Source organism: Eubalaena glacialis, chromosome 3, assembly GCF_028564815.1.
Source record: "Eubalaena glacialis isolate mEubGla1 chromosome 3, mEubGla1.1.hap2.+ XY, whole genome shotgun sequence".
NCBI classification, from domain to species: Eukaryota; Metazoa; Chordata; class Mammalia; order Artiodactyla; family Balaenidae; genus Eubalaena; species Eubalaena glacialis.
The window spans coordinates 98,912,962-98,932,506 of record NC_083718.1 but is presented as its reverse complement, the minus strand read 5'-3'; the positions used below and the strand labels follow the sequence as shown (position 1 = coordinate 98,932,506).

The window sequence follows — 19,545 nt, the reverse complement described above, 5'->3', positions numbered from 1 at the left end:
AGTTCAGCTAAAATCATCAAAGTCCCCAGGATGACACCACAGCATCTGCCCCTACGTTATGTGGGGAAAACTCCTCGTGGTTACAAACATTATTTATGCTTCAGGGGACTACAGAAAGCCAGCTTCCTTTGACCTGTGTGTAAATCAGTCCTCAGCAGAGAGCATATAATGTCCAGATAAATTACACCCCTCAGTGATACGATTACATACCTCCTGCCTAAAAATCTGTCACCTATTTTCTTCTTCAGCCCCTCATCAGGAACTTTTCACACTGAGGCTCATTAGGGGAGGATATAAGCTGTATTCAAACTTCTTGGAAGGAGAGATAATTTTCAAAACTTGACTTTTTTTTTTAGTGTTTGATTTGGATTTGGCAAATTGCAGGGGGCTGGGAGGCTGGGGTGGGGAGGCTGGGTGAGAAATAGGAGTTAAACAATGCCAAGGAATTTTTTGGCTTTGGAAATTTATCTTTCATATACCCGTCTGGGCACATAAGAGAGAGGCATGATCCTCATTGCAAAAAGAGAACCAACAAAATAGCTGTGCTGTGTGCTGGTAGCCAGAGAGTTTTGCCAAGAGAATCTGGGCCTACATAAGATTTGGAAATTGTCTGTGATGAGACCAGAAAGGAGTAACTTAGACAAGAAACAATGTTCTATTCACCAGTATTCCCAAAAGGAAACTTCACCCCCTCAAATGGTATATTGAAACTGTTGCTATTTTCCTAAAGCTTTTTAAATATTTTCTAAATTACTGAGTGCTAAATACTGTTACTCAGTTTTAAATGCCACCACTAGGGGAAAGAGAAACTACTGAAGAAATAATTTGCAGTTGGGGTAGAAGAAATAAATAAATCTAGTATATTAATTCATATACTAGTAAAGTCATCTAGAATTTATTGTGATGTTAGATGGAAGTTCTGTCATGTTAACCAAGATACAAACTTATTCTTTGTTTAACTCTGGGTTATTATGGCAATTTTCAGTCGATTACTTGTGTTTCTTGGCCCACTTTTAATTTTCTTCATATTGTAGTATTCTTTAGCTGTCTCTTGGAAATTATAAGAACATGGGAAATTTGAATGAGAGAAGTTGATGGCATTCATAGGCATGTTTGGACAGTTCAGAGAATCCATGAATAAAATGAGAGTGTTTTCTAAAGTAAAGGAAAGCAGAGGTTTGCAATTGAGATTGATGGGCTTTTCCATGGAGTATGGGAACTCCTGAGCAAATCATTTTCGATGACTCTACATTTGAAGGGAAGACTTCTCCATTCCCTCCTCCTTTTATCTGCAAAAGGATCAACTGTTGCATTTATGAAGCCTAGAACTTCTCTATTAAAAAAAAAAAAAGTTGGTCTAAAATTAAATTATTGTAAAGAGCAAGCAGAGACATAGGTCTACCAGTGGAATTGTTCACTAAAGTAAAACTTGACTGTGGACAAGTTGGCTGTGGTTGACCCCAGTGTGGCAGTAAATTGTCTTTTGTCTTATTCCAAAAGAACAAAAGCTGCTAGGAAGTTTAGGTTCTGAAACATGCAGTTTAGTGCTTTGACGGTTCCTAGAAGTATAGAAAGTCATCAAGTAAACACTGCATGTCTAATCATCTCAGAGTTATGGCTGTTATCTCTTCAGGAATTGGTCCACAGGGTAAATTTCAATGATTCATATATTTTTCATTGTCATTTCTGAGGATCTTTCACACAAGAGAAAGGGAAGCTAGTGGAACAGAAAGAAGAGTTACACCTTGTGGGTGTGAGTTTGGAACCTGTTGGCCAACGGGAATGTCACTCTCTGGAAATACAGGTTCAGCATGTTTTGCACTTGTTATTTTGTAGCTTTAATGACTTTTGTTTCCTAATAGGGCTAATATCTCTAAGCTTGGTGTTTAGAGCTTCTTCATATTTTAAACTAGTCCCATTTCACAGTTCAGATCAATTTTTACAGCCTCCTGGGTGGGTCATCTTGACCTAAACTCTTGAACTGTTATATTTTGAGATGTTTTCATACCAGAGTGTACCAAAAAGTACACAGAGTGAAGGTAATTTACAGCAAGAAACAAATACACAGCTTATTTCATTTCTTGACTTTAGATAAGCAGAAACTTGTTTAATTCATTACTTTGGTTGATGTGTCATATATTTTTGACTGAAAATTGTAGGAAGTTGTTCCTCTAAGGGAGTCTTTTAGGGGTGGAAGAAGGGGGATAGCAGTATTGCCTCAGATTCAAACTGGTATCACCATAAACCCTGTATGCCAGGGCGGAATGAAGTCAGCTTTTTATAGTTGAAATAAGACTTTTTATTCACCATTGTCTGCACAAATCCTTGAAAATAAAGTTTCTTTCCCTACTGTTTTTGTCCATTTTGTCACATGCATGCTGAATTATTGAACTTTGTTCAATACTCCCCTGGGTTCTGCCCATAGTATACCTTTTTAGTTTACATTAGTGAATATCATCAATCCTGTTAACCCCTTGTGATGGTCACTGAATGTATGATATAGTTCAGAATCTATGAGGGTATAGCTTTCTCCTTTGAGGGAACTAATTATATATATATATATATATATATATATATATATATCTCAGCATATATATAAATACATTTTGAGGTGTATTAATGTAGATAACATTCCCCAATAATTTTACCTACTACTGCTATTAAAAGTATCAACTGCCATTACAAGCCACAAACTTCTTCAGTGAAATGAGGTTATCGGGTTACCCAGCCACATACCTAGAAAATCCTTGGGCTTCTGGTGCATACAATGGACACTTTTCCCCAGTTTGTTTATTCCAAGTACATGGTGGGACTGGCACAAGTACAAATGATAACTTCACAAAATTCTGATTTGTCTTCCCCCCTCACATATGTATTTCTTGAAAAAGGAGAAAGAAGGAACTGAGACATTCAAATTGTGCTTTGTGATGTGAAAGGAGCTAATTCTAACTTACATAATTGTTCTTTTTTTTTTTTTCTTACACTCATTCTTGAAAGATTTATTTTAGCAGATATGAAAGTAAATGAAGATTCAGCAATATGACTGCCACAGCAAGTTCTGGGTAGCAAGAGGGCTCTGTGGGGACAGGGATATGTCTTCCTACCTTTACTTATTATACTACTACCTAGAGTATATTAGGTAGTATATTAGTAGTATATATAGTTACTATATTCTAACTACCTAGTCCTTGGACTTAAGTAATCTATTCTCACCTTTCCCTTTGGTAAAATGATGTTTGCCTTCTGCCATGGGAGAAGGAGCTCCTAGGGAAGCTGATGTTGGTAATGACCAGAATTTGCCTTCTCCCTGGGAAAGAAATCATTCACCTAGAGGTCTCCTGAGATTGAATCATCTTATATCCAGAACTTGGATCAAAGATCAAAGAAAAACTACAGATATGGATATAAATGTGTAGCTGCACAGAGATCCAAAGACAATCACGATTCAGTATTGTGGGAATTTGTCCCGCCTTTACCTGGGCCCTTGGTTCCCCTCCGAGCCACGTGGGGGCGGGAAAGTGCGCATTCGGCGAGGGCCTGTGCTCGGTTGTTCCTCCCAGAACCCTCCGGGGCGGAGGCGGGGCGGAGGGCTTTAAAGGAGCTTGCGCACTTCCGCCCTTTCACCGGAGGGAGAGCGGCGTGGGGTGAGGCTGGTTGGAACTGTGGCGAGGTGTGTGGAAGGCGCCTGCGGGCTGAGTCTGTGAGTGGACGCGTGAATGTGTGAGTGCGCGCGTGTTGCGTGCAAGGCGAGTGCGTGCGCCCGCCCCCGTGCCCCTGCCCCGGCCTACACCTTGATCTTATTTGATCGGGTTGTGACTCCAGCCCCGCCGGACCAACCCGAAATGAAAAGCTCCCCTCCTGCGAAGCCCCTTCTTCGGGGCGCTGTGCAGCGAGGCCCCTTGGGCGGTGGCAACGCTGCGGTCCCGGAGGTCCCGGAGCTGGTCCTACGGGGCCCGGCGCTCAGAAGTGATGAATTGATCAGATAGACGAGGCTGGGTTTGTCCTGGGCCACTGATTATCGAGGCGATTCTGATCTGAGCCCGGGCCCAGGGCACGGCCGCCCGTGGCGTTGAGGCTAACGTGTCAACGGTCGGCTGCGGGCCCCGGGCGCTGGCGGACGGAGGTTGAATGAGCCGTCGCCCCGCCCGCGGGAGCGGGAGCTGAAAGGATATGGAGGCCTTGTTCCCCGCTGCAGTTTCGTTTTGTAGCCGCCTCCGTTTTTTTCTTTAGACCCGACTTGTCATGATGACTGTTTTGTATGGTACCAACACTGGTGCCCCTGGTGTAAAGGCACTACACAGCGCCTGCCGCAAAGGGATATATGTATATATGCATGTCTGTATACGTGTATATATCCGTAAGAGAACTTGGAGACCTTATAAGAATTCAGATTCCAGGAACCCGTACCGGATTTACTGAATTAGAATTATCAGGGGGGGGGGGGGGGTCTAGGAATCTATATTATTTAAAGCCTCCATGCATGGATCGCAGTAATAAATTTTTTGATGTTCAGTATCAACCCACATGAGGTGATTATCCCAGAGAGTCACCCCCCTCTGTCACTTTCAGCTATTCTAAATAAAGAGAACTGAAACAATATTGCCACTTGGAAGCAAACGCTATGAACAGATTGGAGTATCTCGGTGGAAGAGGGGCTGTAATAGTTTGGTGGTATTGACCCTGCACCTGAGTACCAGGAAGAAGCCCTTTCGTATCTGATTTATTCAACAATGCATATGCTGTCCAATCTTAGAAATGGGAACTTTTAGTGTACAATATTCTAAAAGGTCTGCCATTTCTTGCTCATTTTAACAGCAGGCTCCTGTGAGTGGCTTGTAATTTTAGAAACCACATTACTGTATCAGTTTTTAGGTACCTTCAGACCCTAGGATCAGATTGTTGAACGCTGTTTCCAAGAATAGGGGGCTACATATCACAGCACAAATCAAGCCAAAGAAAAGAGAATTGACTCCCGGGCAAGGAGACAGTAGCAGGGTTAAGAGGATGAACAATGGCAAGGAGCCAGGGAGATGGAGCCCTCATGGAAAAGTAGAGCTCAGCAGATGACTAAATCCAGAAGGTCTGAAATCTGTTAAGCGTGACCTCAGCATAAGTGTTAATGTCACAAAGAGCTACTAAAATTAGTGTTTGTAAGCTCAAGAGAATGGACTATGTCCATTCTTGTTTTCCCAACACTTAGCTCAGTACCTGACACATAAAAGTTTGCAAGAGGGGCTTCCCTGGTGGCGCAGTGGTTAAGAATCCGCCTGCCAATGCAGGGCACACAGGTTCGGGCCCTGGTCCGGGAAGATCCCACATGCCGCGGAGCAACTGTGCGCCACAACTACTGAGCCTGTGCTCTAGAACCCGCGTGCCACAACTACTGAAGCCCGCGGGCCTAGAGCCGGTGCTCCGCAACAAGAGAAGCCACCGCAGTGAGAAGACTGCGCACCGCAACAAAGAGTAGTCCCCGCTCGCTGCAACTAGAGAAAGCCGGCGCGCAGCAACAAAGACCCAACGCAGCCAAAAATAAAATAAATTAAAAAAAAAAAAAAAGTTTGCAAGAAATGTTGAATGGGTATGGTTGGAATGACTCCAGTTCACAAAACGTGAATACCTGTCTCCTGCCAAAAACAGTGCTGTTCTGTCCTAAATCCGTATCTTTTCAGCAAGATGACTTTCCGAGTTGCAAATATGCCCAACAGGACTAGTTTCTAGAAGTTGAGAAACTTCCATATTTTAAGAGTAGTCATGTGGCAACTGGTAGTCCATGGGTAACAGATACTCCAGGCTTCATCTTACACAAATCTATTTAATGGAGGTGGGCGGCAGGATGTTCCAATATGATTAATTAGTCCAGGGGCCTGTCAACACTTAGGTGGAGAAGAAGCCACCATCATTCTTTCGGGAATACCCTCCATTGGTGGCTGCAGTGTGAGGGGACACTGTGGAGAAAAGAGAAGAGGGAGTGGGCTGTGAATTTCAGATCCTTTGCCTTTTCTGGGAACTTGTCGCCCATACATTTATGGGGACAATGAAGAAGGTTCTAACAGCTGAGGAAACTGGCATATAGAGGACTGATGGGAGGTAGCTATAGGTCTTTCACTCCCCGGTTTCTGCCCTTTGCTGAAAATTTTTGTCCCCTAGACCTAAGGCTGAGGTAGTGGCTCTGAAAAACTGAATTCATTTCCTAGCTCTACAGTCAGCATGTCCCCTGGTTTTAGTCTGATATGTGCCAGACTCTCAGTTATCCCTGATGTTCCCTAATAGCCAAACACGTCAACTCCCTGATTCCTGTGACCATTTAGAAAAACTCTTGCACCACCCATCTGCCTCCCACCCCTCAGTCTTCTGACCCTTACCTATGGATCCCTGGATGCTGTGAATAGACTCCTTCTTAGGGTTGATCCAGTGTCTGATGTTAGCTCGGGAAGTGATGGGGGGTGGCTGGGGAGGGGATAAAAATTCTCCAGGGAATTGGATCTTGATTCTAGAAGATGGTGTGGGGAAGAACATGGGAGAGTGAAATCAATCAGGAGAAGAAAGGTAAGAAGGGAAAGAGTTGCATGCAACCTTAAAAATAAAGCAGCCGAAGGCCCTTTTTACCCTCTGGAATTAAGCAAAGATTTTGTTCTACAGATGAGCACAATCCTGGAAGAGCTCTGTTCATTTTAGAAAATAAAAAAACAGAACTTGTATTACAGAAGTAAAAAATACAGAAATCTATACAAACAAGAACCTATTGATTGTTATTTCCCAGGTGACACTTTACCTTACTTGATTGGCATTGTCCTTAGGGAGAGGCTCCGCCTCCACCACTTACCCATGGGTATCCTGAATGGTCTCCTGGTGTATCAGTGTCTCACTTTTGCTCTTGAACGTCCCTGTGTGGTGGTTGTACAAGGCTGCTAATCGGAAATCCAGATCATCCTTCGGTATCTATGGAGGAAGCCAACCCCGCCACCCCCAGGGTTAACTTGCCACATTTGCACCTGCTCTAGTCGGGTTCTGTTGGGCTCTACTCTTCCCCCAAAGCAGAGTGAACCCCTTTTGGGCCTGAGATCCACCAACTCCCTACATACCAAATTACTATACATGATGACTTCTTAACTCTTGTCCATATAGAATTGTCTCATGGTTAGGTCTAAGGAGTGGGGAGCTCTCCTGGAGACATGAGAACCACTATATTGTCCTTGACTTGAGCTTAATGGGCCTTACCTTGTTCATGGTTATAATGAGAAGTCTGGTGAGAGAATGATTTGCTCCAGATAATCAACTGCAGCAAAACCCAAGCCTTCTGACTTCCCAGAGGAAGTTGATAAGTTTGTATTTGGTTTTAGATTTGGTAGGATCTTGGATTGGGGACAAGATAAAGATGCTAAGGTAGTCAGGGACAGACTACCTTTCAAAAGGGATATTAATTAGTCCTAAATGGATATAAGGAGAAATAGCATTTCAATGCTAGGTACCTCAGGATCAAAAAAATAAACATCCTGCCTCATGGACGTGATTGTGGGAGTTGAGCTGAGTCGACACCAGGGTTCCTGTTGCTGAGCAAGGTGAGTTGGGTTCTTATATGGCAGTTTCTGCAAAAGAGAAACCACAGCCACCCCTGGTTACCAGAGGCCTTGCTGATGTGATAGCTTCAGTGACATCCATCCCCTTATCCCATCCCATTTTAATTGAATCGCAGACATCTAAAAGAGAAGAACGAAATGGGGCAAGGCTCCCAGGCTTCTGATCCTCCTAAGTTTTCAATCTTAGAACTGACAGAAATGGGCCAGGAATACAGGGAAAGGGGTGAAGTGGGACAGGAGGTGAAGGGTGGGGAGCAGAGAGGCAAGATGAGCTCAGGCTTAGAAGTCCTGAGCTTGGAGAAGAGATAAGATATCCTAATGCAATTAACAGGTAGGAAATTGGAAGTGTGCAGTTGTTGGAGGAGAGCTCAGAACAAGTAGTAGAGATCTGGGGGTCATCCCCCTGAAGTGGTGGTTGAAGCCTGCAAAAAGGCGTCTGACCAACAAGGAAGAGGTGGTTCATGAGGACTGCACAATATTATAATGGGGGTGGCGGTGGGAGCAGTCAGAGACAAGAGAATCAGGAGAGAGCAGTGTCTAGGCAGGTGAGAAAATTTCAGTAAGCAGGGAAGGGTCATTGTGTCTGCAGGAATGTCAAAAAGTTCATTGGATGTTCAGTCCTCTAATTAAAACCCCGCAAGTACGAATATGAAAAGCACACAGCTGATTTCTTCATTACATGTAAAATGCCATACTGTTCACCACCGTATCCCCAGTGCCTAGCACAGCGACCTAACACATGGTGTTCTAAAATGAAATATTGATTGAATCAATGACTGAATTCCAGTGAGTACAACTACAACCTAGTAGAAATCTCATTCAACCTATCCGATGTAGGAACCCTCCTCCTCCCCTGTATATAACACAGTGCTGTGTGACTCAGCTCAATTAGGCATTAATTGAATGGTGTGAACCAGGCACTATACTGTCACCAAGAAAGATGAAAAAGGAAATGGGAAAACTACAAATACATATGATGCAAGCATAGGCAGCTCTCTTCCCATTCCTTGAAGGCTGCATAAGCCTCATCATCTCTATAAGCAGAAGGCTGAGACGGTCTTTCACTTAGAAAGTCAAGCCTGTCAAGCGTGAGTGCCATCTTCACATCCATTTTCCTTCCATCTCAGAGAAAGGGAAGTCCCTTTTATTCAAGAATCACCCTTCCCTGAACCCTTCCTGGTGCTTTAGGGCCCTGCGCTATCCTGCCATCCCCTGTACCCAGCTTCTCCTCATTCCTTTGTCACTGTCTAGCTACCACTCCATGACCTTCCCTACCGAGCCAGCCTTCTTAAAGAGTCAACACTTGCCACCTCCACTTCCTCCCCGTTCCCATTCCCTCTTCCGCCCACTGCAGTCTGGCCTCTGCCTCAAGCACCCACTGAAACTACTCTTGCTGGCGACCACTGACCTTTGCGGCTAGGTCAGGTGGATCCTTTCCAGTCCTGATCTTACTGACCTCTGCGGTTTCTGCACCACGACTCTGATTCCACGAAATGTTCTCTCCATCCTATGTGGGTCCAGCTCCTCCTGGTTCTCCTCCTGCCTCTGGCTATTACTTCTCAGCTTCCTTCTCAGCTCTGCTTTCTCTCTCTGTCCCTTAGTGGTATTCTCCAGGGGGTTTGTCTCTGCCTTTCTGACTCTCACATTCACTGGATGAGCTCATTCTCTCCTATAGCTTCAACCACCAGATGAATACTGTGGCTTCCAGACATCTTCAACCCATAGCTCTCAACCATGTTGCCTACTCTTCATCTCTATGGAAATGTCCCACAGGCACCACGAAAGCAACAGCTACATAATTGATCTCAACATCTTTCTCCCCAAACCTGCTTTCCCTGGATGCCTCATTCAGTAAATGGTATCAGGTAAGCCCTCAGAAACCTGGGAGCTCTCCTAGACTCATCCACTCTCTTGAGCCCATATCCAGTCAGCCACAAAGTCCCATCAGTCCTGCCCTTTACCTCTTACCGCCATCCCCTGCATCACTGCTGTACATCTGTTACTCCTCCTGGAGATCACTGCACCAGCCTCGTAGCTGATCCCTGTTGTCGCACAAACATCCTGCCCAATCCACTGCCACTTGTGCTTTCTACAACACCCATCTAGTATGCCACTCCTGGGAGATGATTCCCCAGGATGAAAACCTAGCTCACTAGCATGGTGTACACAGCACACCCAGCCCAGGAGGGTCACCTCTCCAGCTTCCACCCTCTCCACTCCTCCATTTCACACCAACGCTTCAGCCACTTTGGACTCTTTGGTCCCAAAGAGGCCACCCTCATCCTCCTCTCCATGTATGTGCACCTGCTGCTCCTTTTGCCTTGAATGTCTGGTTCCTGTTTCCTTCCTCCTAACTTACATTCCACCTCCTCCCTCCCCTGGTCCAGCTAACTCATATTTGGATGTCAAAACTCACCTGCTCTGGGAGGCTTTCCTTTAAGCTCCTGTGTCCCATGACACTCCACATTTAACTGTCACAACACATGTGCTGTTGTGCAAGCACTTTTGCTGTTGCTGTTGTCAGTCTGGCTTTTCTACTAGATTTCCCTGAGAACAGGAGCTAATCTAATGTGTCTATACATCCTCAGTTTTTAGCAGAGTGCCCGGCATACAGTAAATAATAAATGTTGAATAAACAAAAGGGAGTGCTTTGATTTTGTTATTAAGCTACAATTACCATTTAGTTCACCTTATTTTTCACCACTTCAAATATCTCAAATACTTCTACGAGAAAAGTGGAACCTGGGCCTGGGTAAGCCCCATTATACCAATCATTGCTTCGGGCTGTGAGTGCCTCTTGTTCCTCTGGACTAGAAATCCACTTGCCTCTGCTCAAAAGCACCTGTGAAATGTTGGCAGCCCTGAATATGGGGACATGGAGGAAGGCAGAAAACAGACTTCTCCGGTACCTGACTCAGTGTCCTCACCAGAGTCCTTTAAGTTACCATCTCTTCCTGTCGCGCCGACAGAAAGAAGAGTGCGGTCGACCCTACTGGGAATCTGCGCAAGAAACCTCAGTACCTCGGAAGCCCGCGGTTTTCCCAAGTAGGAATCATCGTTATCCAACGTAGGATTCTGGAAAGGGTCTCGGGTGAGAGGCATGGTAAAATGCCGAGCGAGACACTCTTAAGAGTGATGAGAGGCCCGCGCAGCCGCACACAATCTTGCACGCGGAGGAGCCGGTGTCCCAATTGTTTGGCACGCCCAATTTCAGTTGCCAGGCAACTACCCCGCCGTCTATGACTGAGGCGAATTCCCTCCGAGAAGGGCGCCACCTGGCGGTCCAACGCGGGAGGCCCCTCGGGAAGAAGCTACTGGGAACGCAGAGGGAAAGCGCCGCTGAGTGTACCGGGGAGCCCTGGATTTGCACTCGTGAGACTTCGGTGAAAAACGCCGAACAGGTCTTCTGCAAAAGACTTCAGTTAAAGAAAGAATTCCTAAAAGGTGGCCCAGAAATGTCCTTCCTCCTGGCATCTAACCAAAGGATCTCTCAAAGCGATGAGAGAATGGGGATGTCAAGAGACAGAAGAGTCCAGGTGTCGTGCTTGGAAAATTGCCGGCTAAGGCAAACTCTCCTTGCTTAAACTCGGTTTAAGTATACGAGTCTCAGGGCTTCGCATAGCGCTGGTTGTAAAAGCACAGATGGATTTGGCGGGGTGGAAGTAAGATCTCCAGAAGAGGCTGTTACAGTAGGTGACACGTACCGGGGCCACTTCTTCCAGGCTATAAGCTCTGGAGAAGAGACGGATCTCAATCATTTTTCTGTCGCTTCACACATAGGAGGTGCTTAATAAGTATATATAGAACGCCACGTCTGCAAAATTAGAGGTGCTCATAAGTAGCCGATGGCTACGAAATAATGAATTTGGTGGCGATGGCTTGTAGGTTGTTTCCACCGCGTTCTTTACACGAGCCCTGTGCGCGCTTGTTGGGACGGTTGCAGACCCTGGGCGCTCGCGTTCCCACGCCGCGCGCGCCAGTGGCGGCGGCTGCCATGGCGACCGGCAGGTGAGCGGCAGAGGAGCGAGTGGTCCCTGCCCCAACCCGCGCGGAGGGAACGAGGAGGCGGTTGCCAAGGCGACGTGGGTAGGAGGAGGAGAAGAGGAAGGAGGGAGGAGGAAGGATGGGCGGCCTAGGCGTAGCCGCAGGGAGGTGACTGAAGCGAGCCCAGCCCCTTGCATCCTCCCCCCTGTGAACCTCCCTCCCCTTTTTTTCCGCCTTCTTCCAGCAGTAGCTGCAGCCGCAGCACCTGAGCCGCTGCTGCCGCTCGCTCAGAACAACACTATGGCTGAGCCTGGGCACAGCCTCCATCCCTCTGCCAGAGGCAGGGGAAGAACTGAGCCGCGCACACTCCGGCTTCTGAGGCTGCTGCTCTGGGTTGGGACCACCTTCCAGGTGACTCAGGGAGCGGGACCGGAGCTTCACGCCTGCAAAGAGGTACTCTCCTCCCCGACCCGACCCCACTTAGGTCAGAAAAATCTTGGATCCCGGAGGGGATCTTGGGACCCAGGCACAGACAGTTTCAGAGGCCACGGAGTTTAGGTTTCTTTGGGGATGGGGGGGGGTGGGGGAGGAAGAGGAGCAGACTGGCGTCATGGAGAAGCCAGCCCACTGGAGGATTCACGAAATAAATCAGCCTCACAGCTTGGGCTGCTGAGCTCAGGGGAAAGGTCCCAGCTCCGAGGACCTCAGGAGGGACCTGAGTCCCTGGACTTGGGAATGAGGGAAGGAGAAGACATGGGTTGTTTCCCAGCTGGGATGAAATTACCTTAAAAGTGGTTGAAAACCAAAGATTATGTACAGAGGAGCAAAATAGAAAGTGGGAAAAGGGAGAAGTGGGGTAAGAAAGGAGTTTGGAAGGCCAAAGGAAAATAATGGATCGAAGTGGGAATCCTTGTGATTTTATCATGGCTTCAAGAAAGTGTGAAAATGGGAGGTCTGCAAGGGGGACTGAAGGATCCCATCACCTCTCTTCCCTTGGTATTAAACATCCAGTTACCTTGTGGGCTGCTAAATGTGGGTCCTGTTTATAGTTTGCCTCCCCCGGTGTGCTTTCTTTAGTGTACCTGGCAGTGCATGACTCACCTTTGGCCAGACTTTGAGTTCTGTAGTATCTCACTTTCAGCCAATCTCTACTTTCCTTCTCTGGACTTTTGCTGACATATGTCGTAAGTCTTTTTCAAGGTGTTTCTAAAATGTTGCCAACATAATTCAGAGAATAAGTAGTGAATGTCTTCCAACCAAAAATGCCTTTGAACATTCTTTTGGAGGGATACAAAAAAAGGAGTAACAAAACTCAGTGGTTTCTATGGTATTGAAATAACAATAATTGGTTGTGTTCTGAGTAACTTTTTAAAAACCATATGGCAGAGGCAGCAACAACATATTTACAAGAACTTCATGGCAGAAGGCAAATAAAAGTTGTTATCTAGGTGAAATGTGAAAGACTTTGTAATACATTAAGAGTCTAGCCCTGTACAATTAATCTGAAATGTCATACTTGGCTAAGGTTTTGAGAGGTTGAAATATTATTTATAAGTTGTCATTGTTAACTACTGATTAGCAACCATAACCCCATCCCAAATGGAAATGTATTATTATGATGGTATTCTAACCATTAGACCATCTATAACAAAACAGATCATGAAGAAGTGAGGGGGGTGGGAAGAGAGAAGAGAATTTTTGTGTGAATAAAGATACTTCACTTCATTCATGAATATGAACAAGTGACCCCAGTCAGTGGACATTTTTGTAACTTGTATCAGTCCCAGCAGTGTCCTGCCCTGGGCCATCCACATTTTCACCCAGCCACTTTATGACCTGTTTTAAAGATGGCTGGGAACAGGATGATTTTGTCAGTGAGTGTTGCTTACTGGCCTTGGTGGCCTGTGGTCTAACCAACCAAGTGAGTTCCATCAAGCAAACTCACTTGCCTAAGAATCCAACATGGGAGTCCCCTGTATGGAAGGTAACAATCTTACAGTTCAACTACCACTTCTTATTGAGATCTTTGTGGACTATGGAAAATATGAGACATTTAAGAAATTAAACACTTTGTATCATCTTGCTTGGGAGGGAGGGAAGAATATTGATACTTGAGAGCTCTAACTTGTGTAGAAATTTTGCCTTTAGTCCGTTTTACATGATTGGCATTTGCCTAAGCAAGAGGCCTTGCCACAGAGCATGAGCTGAGGGCAGTGGAAAGCTGTGGAACTCAACATACCAGGGTTCCAGTCCCTGCCTGTTACTTACCACCCAGTTTTTGGATCTGTAGAATTGGTATTTCAATAACACCTACCTCAAAAAAGATTGCTTTGAGGACTGAAAGAGAAAATACAAATAAAACACAAATTAGAGTTACCTAACTCTCTTTCCCATTCAGCTTCTTTACCATTAGATCCACACCCCATGCCGGAGTAAAAGTGGCTTGAGAGTCATCTGTGTTGGCCACAGGCGTCAGCAAGTCCTGTTTACACTCTTCTTGAGCAAACAGTGGCTGCTGAACACCCTGGACTCCAAAACAATAAGGAAGAGAATAAACCCATTATTATAATATTCTTTGTTTGGCAGTATGAATTGACCCAATAAGTTTTAGGGGCTTCCAATCCTAAATGGTGAAAAAACCAATTCAGGGTAGACTAACCCTTCCCTGTTCTTACTCTTCATATGAATTTCTTGTGAGTCTTTGCTGGGTATTAATGGCAGGGAGTCTTATCGGCCAAGGCTGACCCTAATGACAAAAATGCTGTTCCTGCCTTGTTTCTGAAATCTGAGGCATCCGTCTGATCTAATCAGGGAACAAAGAGGTTTAGGGTAAAGTCTAAACTGAGGAGGCAGAGAGCTGGGAGTTCTAGATTGCTAAACATGTGCTGGGGCTTGGCGTTCCTTTCACAGTTTTACAATAATCAGGGTCACCAGTGGAACTAAACATCCTGTGTGGTGTTTGTCTTCATGAATCATTTCTTTAGTCCTGTGCTAACCCAGGCTAAGTACTGACTGAGAGCCAAAGGAGCATTTTCTATAGCACAATGAATCTAAATCAAATGAGAGAGGAAGAGAAAACTGCCTTTCCCAGATCGGTATTGCCCTGAGGCTTCAGTGCTAATTGCCCCCAAAGGGACATCCCAATCTATGTTGAAAAGCCCAGAGGGCTTAGAAATCTGGCAGACATGGATTAGAATAAAATTTGGTGAATGAATAATGACTCTGCCACTTAGTAAGGATGCTACTTCGAGCAAGTTAATTAACTTTGGACAGCTTCAGATTCCTGATCTGTAAAATGGGAATGGTAACACCTATCTCACAAGGCTATTGTGAGGATTAAATTAAATTGGATAACACATGTAAAATACCTAGTATATATCCTTGACACGTCATAGGGGCTTCAGAAATATTGGTAGGCAGAAAAGATAAGTCCACAAATAATGACATACAAATGATGACATAATGTTAACATGTGGTAAGCAATGCGGGAATGGCAATATAGAGGTTGACAGGAAAAGAAGAAAACATATTTGAACAGTTGACACTTGACCTGCTTCTGGAATAATCAGCAGAATTTCAACGGGCAGAGATGGAGGGAGCATGATTTCTAGATAGAGAGAGGAACCCAAGGAAAAGATCCTGAGAATTGCAAGTAGACCACGTGGCTGAAATGTGGAGTAGGTGTGGGGTACCACAGAAATCAAGATTGGAAAGTGGGAAACTAAGCAGAGAATCTCTGAAGGATTCTTAGCAGAGGTAGTGGATTAGCATGAATGTAAAGTAAATAAAGTTGAGATAGGCCAAAAGGTGAGAGCAGAGAGATGGGGGCAAGAAGACCAGTTCAAAAGATCTTACAGAGGTCAAGGAGGAGGTTAACAAAGGGACTGCACTGGGATGGTGGCAGTGGGATAAATAGAAAGGCGTGGATATAAAAAACATGCTGAAGGTAGAAGTTAGAGGATTTGGCAACTGATTGAAGGAGTCAGGTGGATCACTGGGAGAATTAGGCAAGAGAATGCTTAAAGTGCTTTGCAAAATGCAGAGCATAGAGTAAGTGCTCAGTAAATATGCTTCTTACTGTTTTATGATCTGCTTTTAGAAAACGTAATGGAACATCATTCTAAGTCATTAGATGGCCTTGCATAACACCATTTTAATGAGGAACCGGATGAACTACCTATCCTGACTAATCCCTAATGTCAACCCTTTCGCTTTGACCATCCACACTAGACCCATCCCTTCTCACCTTCTTCTTCTTTTTTTTTTTTTTAATATTTATTTATTTATTTATTTGGCTGCACTTGATCTTCGTTGTGGTACACGGGATCTTTTTTTTTTTTTTTTTTAGTTGCAACATGCAGGATTTAGTTCCCTGACCAGGGATTGAACCTGGGCCCCCTGCATTGGGAGTGTGGAGTCTTACCCACTGGGCCACCAGGGAAGTCCCCCTTCTCACCTTCTTAATATAGGTCAGCAAGTATTCCCTCTCTCTGGAGTCATCCATTTTTCCCATCTACTGAATCATTCTTATCAATCTTCAAATATGCTATTATTTCTATCTTAAAAATAGGAAAAAAAAACCCAACTCAACAACTTCTCTTGAGTGTCACTTCCCCCTCCAGCTGCCACCCTATTTTACTGCTTCCCTTTGTAGCAAAATCCTTTGAATTCCTGTAACGTCTATGATCACTGTCTCTACATCCACCCTTTCCCTTCTCTCTTTTTTTTTTTTTTAATTTCTAATTTGTATTTTTTTAAAATTTATTTATTTATTTATGGCTGTGTTGGGTCTTCGTTTCTGTGCGAGGGCTTTCTCTAGTTGCGGCAAGTGGGGGCCACTCTTCATCGCGGTGCGCGGGCCTCTCACTATCGCGGCCTCTCTTGTTGAGGAGCACAGGCTCCAGACGCGCAGGCTCAGTAATTGTGGCTCACGGGCCCAGTTGCTCCGCGGCATGTGGGATCTTCCCAGACCAGGGCTCGAACCCATGTCCCCTGCATTGGCAAGCAGATTCTCAACCACTGCGCCACCAGGGAAGCCCTCCCTTCTCTTTTGAATCCACTCCAAGCCGACTTTCATCCCCACAACTCTACCAAAACTGCTCTTGCTCAATCAATGGTGATTTCTCAGTCTCAATTACACTTCATCCACCAGCAATTGGTAGAGCAGTGATCACTCTCACCAACTAGGAACACTTTCTTCTCTTGGTTTTCAGGGCACCAACTCTCTAATGGGTGGTTTATTTTTTTATGCCCCTGGTGTCCCCTTCTTTGTCCCCTTGATTGATTTTTTTCCCCTCATGTCCCTGAGTTCTAAATCTGGCAGTTCCTCAGGAACATCTATTATCTACCTATCTATCTATCTATCTATCTATCTATCTATCTATCTATCTATCTGTCTGTCTGTCTATCTATCTACCTGTCTATCTATCTACCTATCATCTCTCTTTCTCTCTCTTTCTATCCATCGTCTTCTATTTTCATTCCTTTGGTGATCTCATGCAACGCCATGGCTTTAAACACCATGTGGACATCAACAACTCCCAAATTCATACCTCCAACCCAGATCTCATCCTTGAACTCCAGACTTGTACACATAGCTGCATACATGACCTCTCTATGTACAAATTTGATTGGAAGCTCAGATTTCCCATGTCCAAAACATCTGATTTCTCCACCTCCATCAACAATGTGCTTCCCAGAATCTTCCTCATCTCAGCTAATGGCAACCCCATCCTTCCACTTGCTCAGGCCCCAAATCCTGACCTCTCTCTCTTACTCCCTATATCCAACTCATGAGAAACTCTTGTTAGCTCTACATTCAAAATGTATCCAGAATTTGATTGCTTCTTACACCTCCACTGCTACACACCCTTCTCGAAGCTGCCATCACCTCTCATCCAGAAGATTGCAAAAACTTCCCAACTGGTTTCTTTGCTTCCACCTTGCCCACATATTGTCTAGTGCTCAGCCAGAGTAAACCTACTGAAAATAAGACAGATGTTGCCCCTCCTCTGCTCAAAACCTTCCAAAGGCTTCCTGTCTCAAAGTAGAAACCAACTCCTTACACTGGCCTACAAGGCTGTACGTACAATCCTCACCTCCTCCTCTCCAGTCACACCAGCCTCCCCACTCTTTCTCAGACCTGTGGGGTAACCTGCCCCCTCAGGGTCTTGGCAATTGCTGTTTTCTCTGCTTGGAAGGCTCTTTCCCAGGATATGCAGCTTATTTCTTAATCCCCTTCAAGTTTTTGTTGAAATGTCTTCCCACTTCCTATCCCATTTTCTGTTTTATTTTCTCCAGAGAACCTACCACTTTCTAACATGCTCTATATTTTATTTATTTTACTTATTTCTGTCTTTTCCCACTAACACGTAAGCTCCACGAAGGCAGGGCTTTTTGTGTTTCATTTCATGCTGTGTCTCCAACACCCAAAATAATATCTGGCACATGTGGGCCCTTAGTAAATTAATGTAATAGATAAATAATATTCCACTGATGAAATTTATTTAACCAATCCCCCATCATTGAACATATATGTTAGAAACATATGTTAACATATGTTTCTAATTTTTGACTATTATAAACAATGCTAAAATGAGCCTCTTTTTACATATTCTTTCCAACACATCTGTCATTACTTCCTTGGAATAAATTCCTAGAAATAGAATTGCTGGATGAGAGAGTAAGATCATTCAGTTAACTCCTTAAGTTTTTGGTTTTGTTTTTTTTTTTTAATAATAGCTCATGGCACACACACAGCTCTTCCTTTTTTTTTTTTTTTTTTAATTTTTATTTATTTATTTATTTATGGCTGCATTGGGTCTTTGTTTCTGTGCGAGGGCTTTCTCTTGTTGCGGCAAGTGGGGGCCACTCTTCATCGCGGTGCACGGGCCTCTCACTATCGTGGCCTCTCTTGTTGTGGAGCACAGGCTCCAGACGCGCAGGCTCAGTAATTGTGGCTCACGGGCCTAGTTGCTCCGCGGCATGTGGGATCTTCCCAGACCAGGGCTCGAACCCGTGTCCCCTGCATTGGCAAGCAGATTCTCAACCACTGCGCCACCAGGGAAGCCCACGCCTTAAGTTTTATTTCTAGAAATGGGGATTCCTTGATCAAAAGTCACATATACTTTATATTGTTCCATCCTCTTTTGGAGAAATTGCATCAATTTTGCTTCCCATTAACTTTGCACGTTTTCTCACATCCTTGGCAAAACTATCAATCCTGGGCTTCCCTGGTGGCGCAGTGGTTAAGAATCCACCTGCCAATGCAGGGGACACAGGTTCGAGCCCTGGTCCGGGAAGATCCCACATGCCGCAGAGCAACCAACTAAGCCCGTGCGCCACAACTACTGAGCCTGCGCTCTAGAGCCCGCGAGCCACAACTACTGAGCCCATGTGCCACAACTACTGAAGCCCGCACGCCTAGAGCCTGTGCTCCGCAACAAGAGAAGCCACCACAATGAGAAGCCCGCGACCGCAACAAAGAGTAGCCCCTGCTCGCCGCAACTAGAGAAAGCCCGCGTGCAGCAACAAAGACCGAACACAGCCAAAAATCAATTAAAACAAACCAACTATCAATCCTTTCAAACTTTGATGAATCACTAGGCAACACACACACACACACACACACACACCCCTTCATTCTTGCTTGGCTCATAGTGGAAGGACCCTGTGTGTTTCAAGAAGGATCCCATCTATAGCTCCTAAGTGACCTCAGAGTGTTTTGGGATGCTCTTACTGTGACTGAGAAGTAAAATGCTTGCTCATTCTATAGCAAACAATATAAAAATCCCTACAGATCTTTCTTATTCTGAATCCCTTCTCAGCTGCTTCCCCCTCCACCTAAACTGGAGTGAGAACTCTGCCCACCCACGCTATGCCTGGCTTCCCCTCTCCTCTCTTTCACATTTCCCCACCTAGGTGGTCACTGGGAAGGAGTTTTTTTGGCTTGAAAAGCAAAGTAGATATTCATAAATAACCACGC

At 45.0% G+C, this 19,545-nt stretch overlaps 2 protein-coding genes and 1 non-coding gene across 4 annotated transcripts in view; 2 read left to right on the top strand and 1 right to left on the bottom strand.

Annotated features, from left to right (window-relative positions):
• Positions 1-3,618: 3,618 nt before the first annotated feature.
• Positions 3,619-4,038, top strand: LOC133089324 (small Cajal body-specific RNA 2). The gene has a single exon (XR_009700693.1). It is a non-coding gene; the product is annotated as a small Cajal body-specific RNA 2 (non-coding RNA).
• Positions 4,039-5,867: 1,829 nt separating this feature from the next.
• CFAP276 (cilia and flagella associated protein 276) lies at positions 5,868-10,679 on the bottom strand. Of its 2 annotated transcripts, XM_061186225.1 has the most exons (5): positions 10,599-10,679; positions 7,470-7,586; positions 6,824-6,939; positions 6,363-6,490; positions 5,868-5,945 (listed from the first exon to the last, which is right to left on the bottom strand). In XM_061186225.1, exons 1-5 carry the CDS (start codon positions 10,677-10,679, stop codon positions 5,875-5,877), a joined length of 513 nt encoding a protein of 170 aa, XP_061042208.1. In that variant the 3' UTR covers positions 5,868-5,874. The 2 variants fall into 2 exon arrangements, with proteins under 2 accessions (XP_061042208.1, XP_061042209.1); XM_061186226.1 differs by lacking the exon at positions 7,470-7,586.
• Positions 10,680-11,861: 1,182 nt separating this feature from the next.
• The window catches only part of ELAPOR1 (endosome-lysosome associated apoptosis and autophagy regulator 1), a 67,073-nt gene continuing 59,389 nt past the window's right edge, over positions 11,862-19,545 (top strand). The window contains exon 1 of the mRNA XM_061186224.1: positions 11,862-12,014. Within this exon, the coding sequence (XP_061042207.1) occupies positions 11,862-12,014 (153 nt within the window). The remainder of the gene's footprint in view (positions 12,015-19,545) is intronic.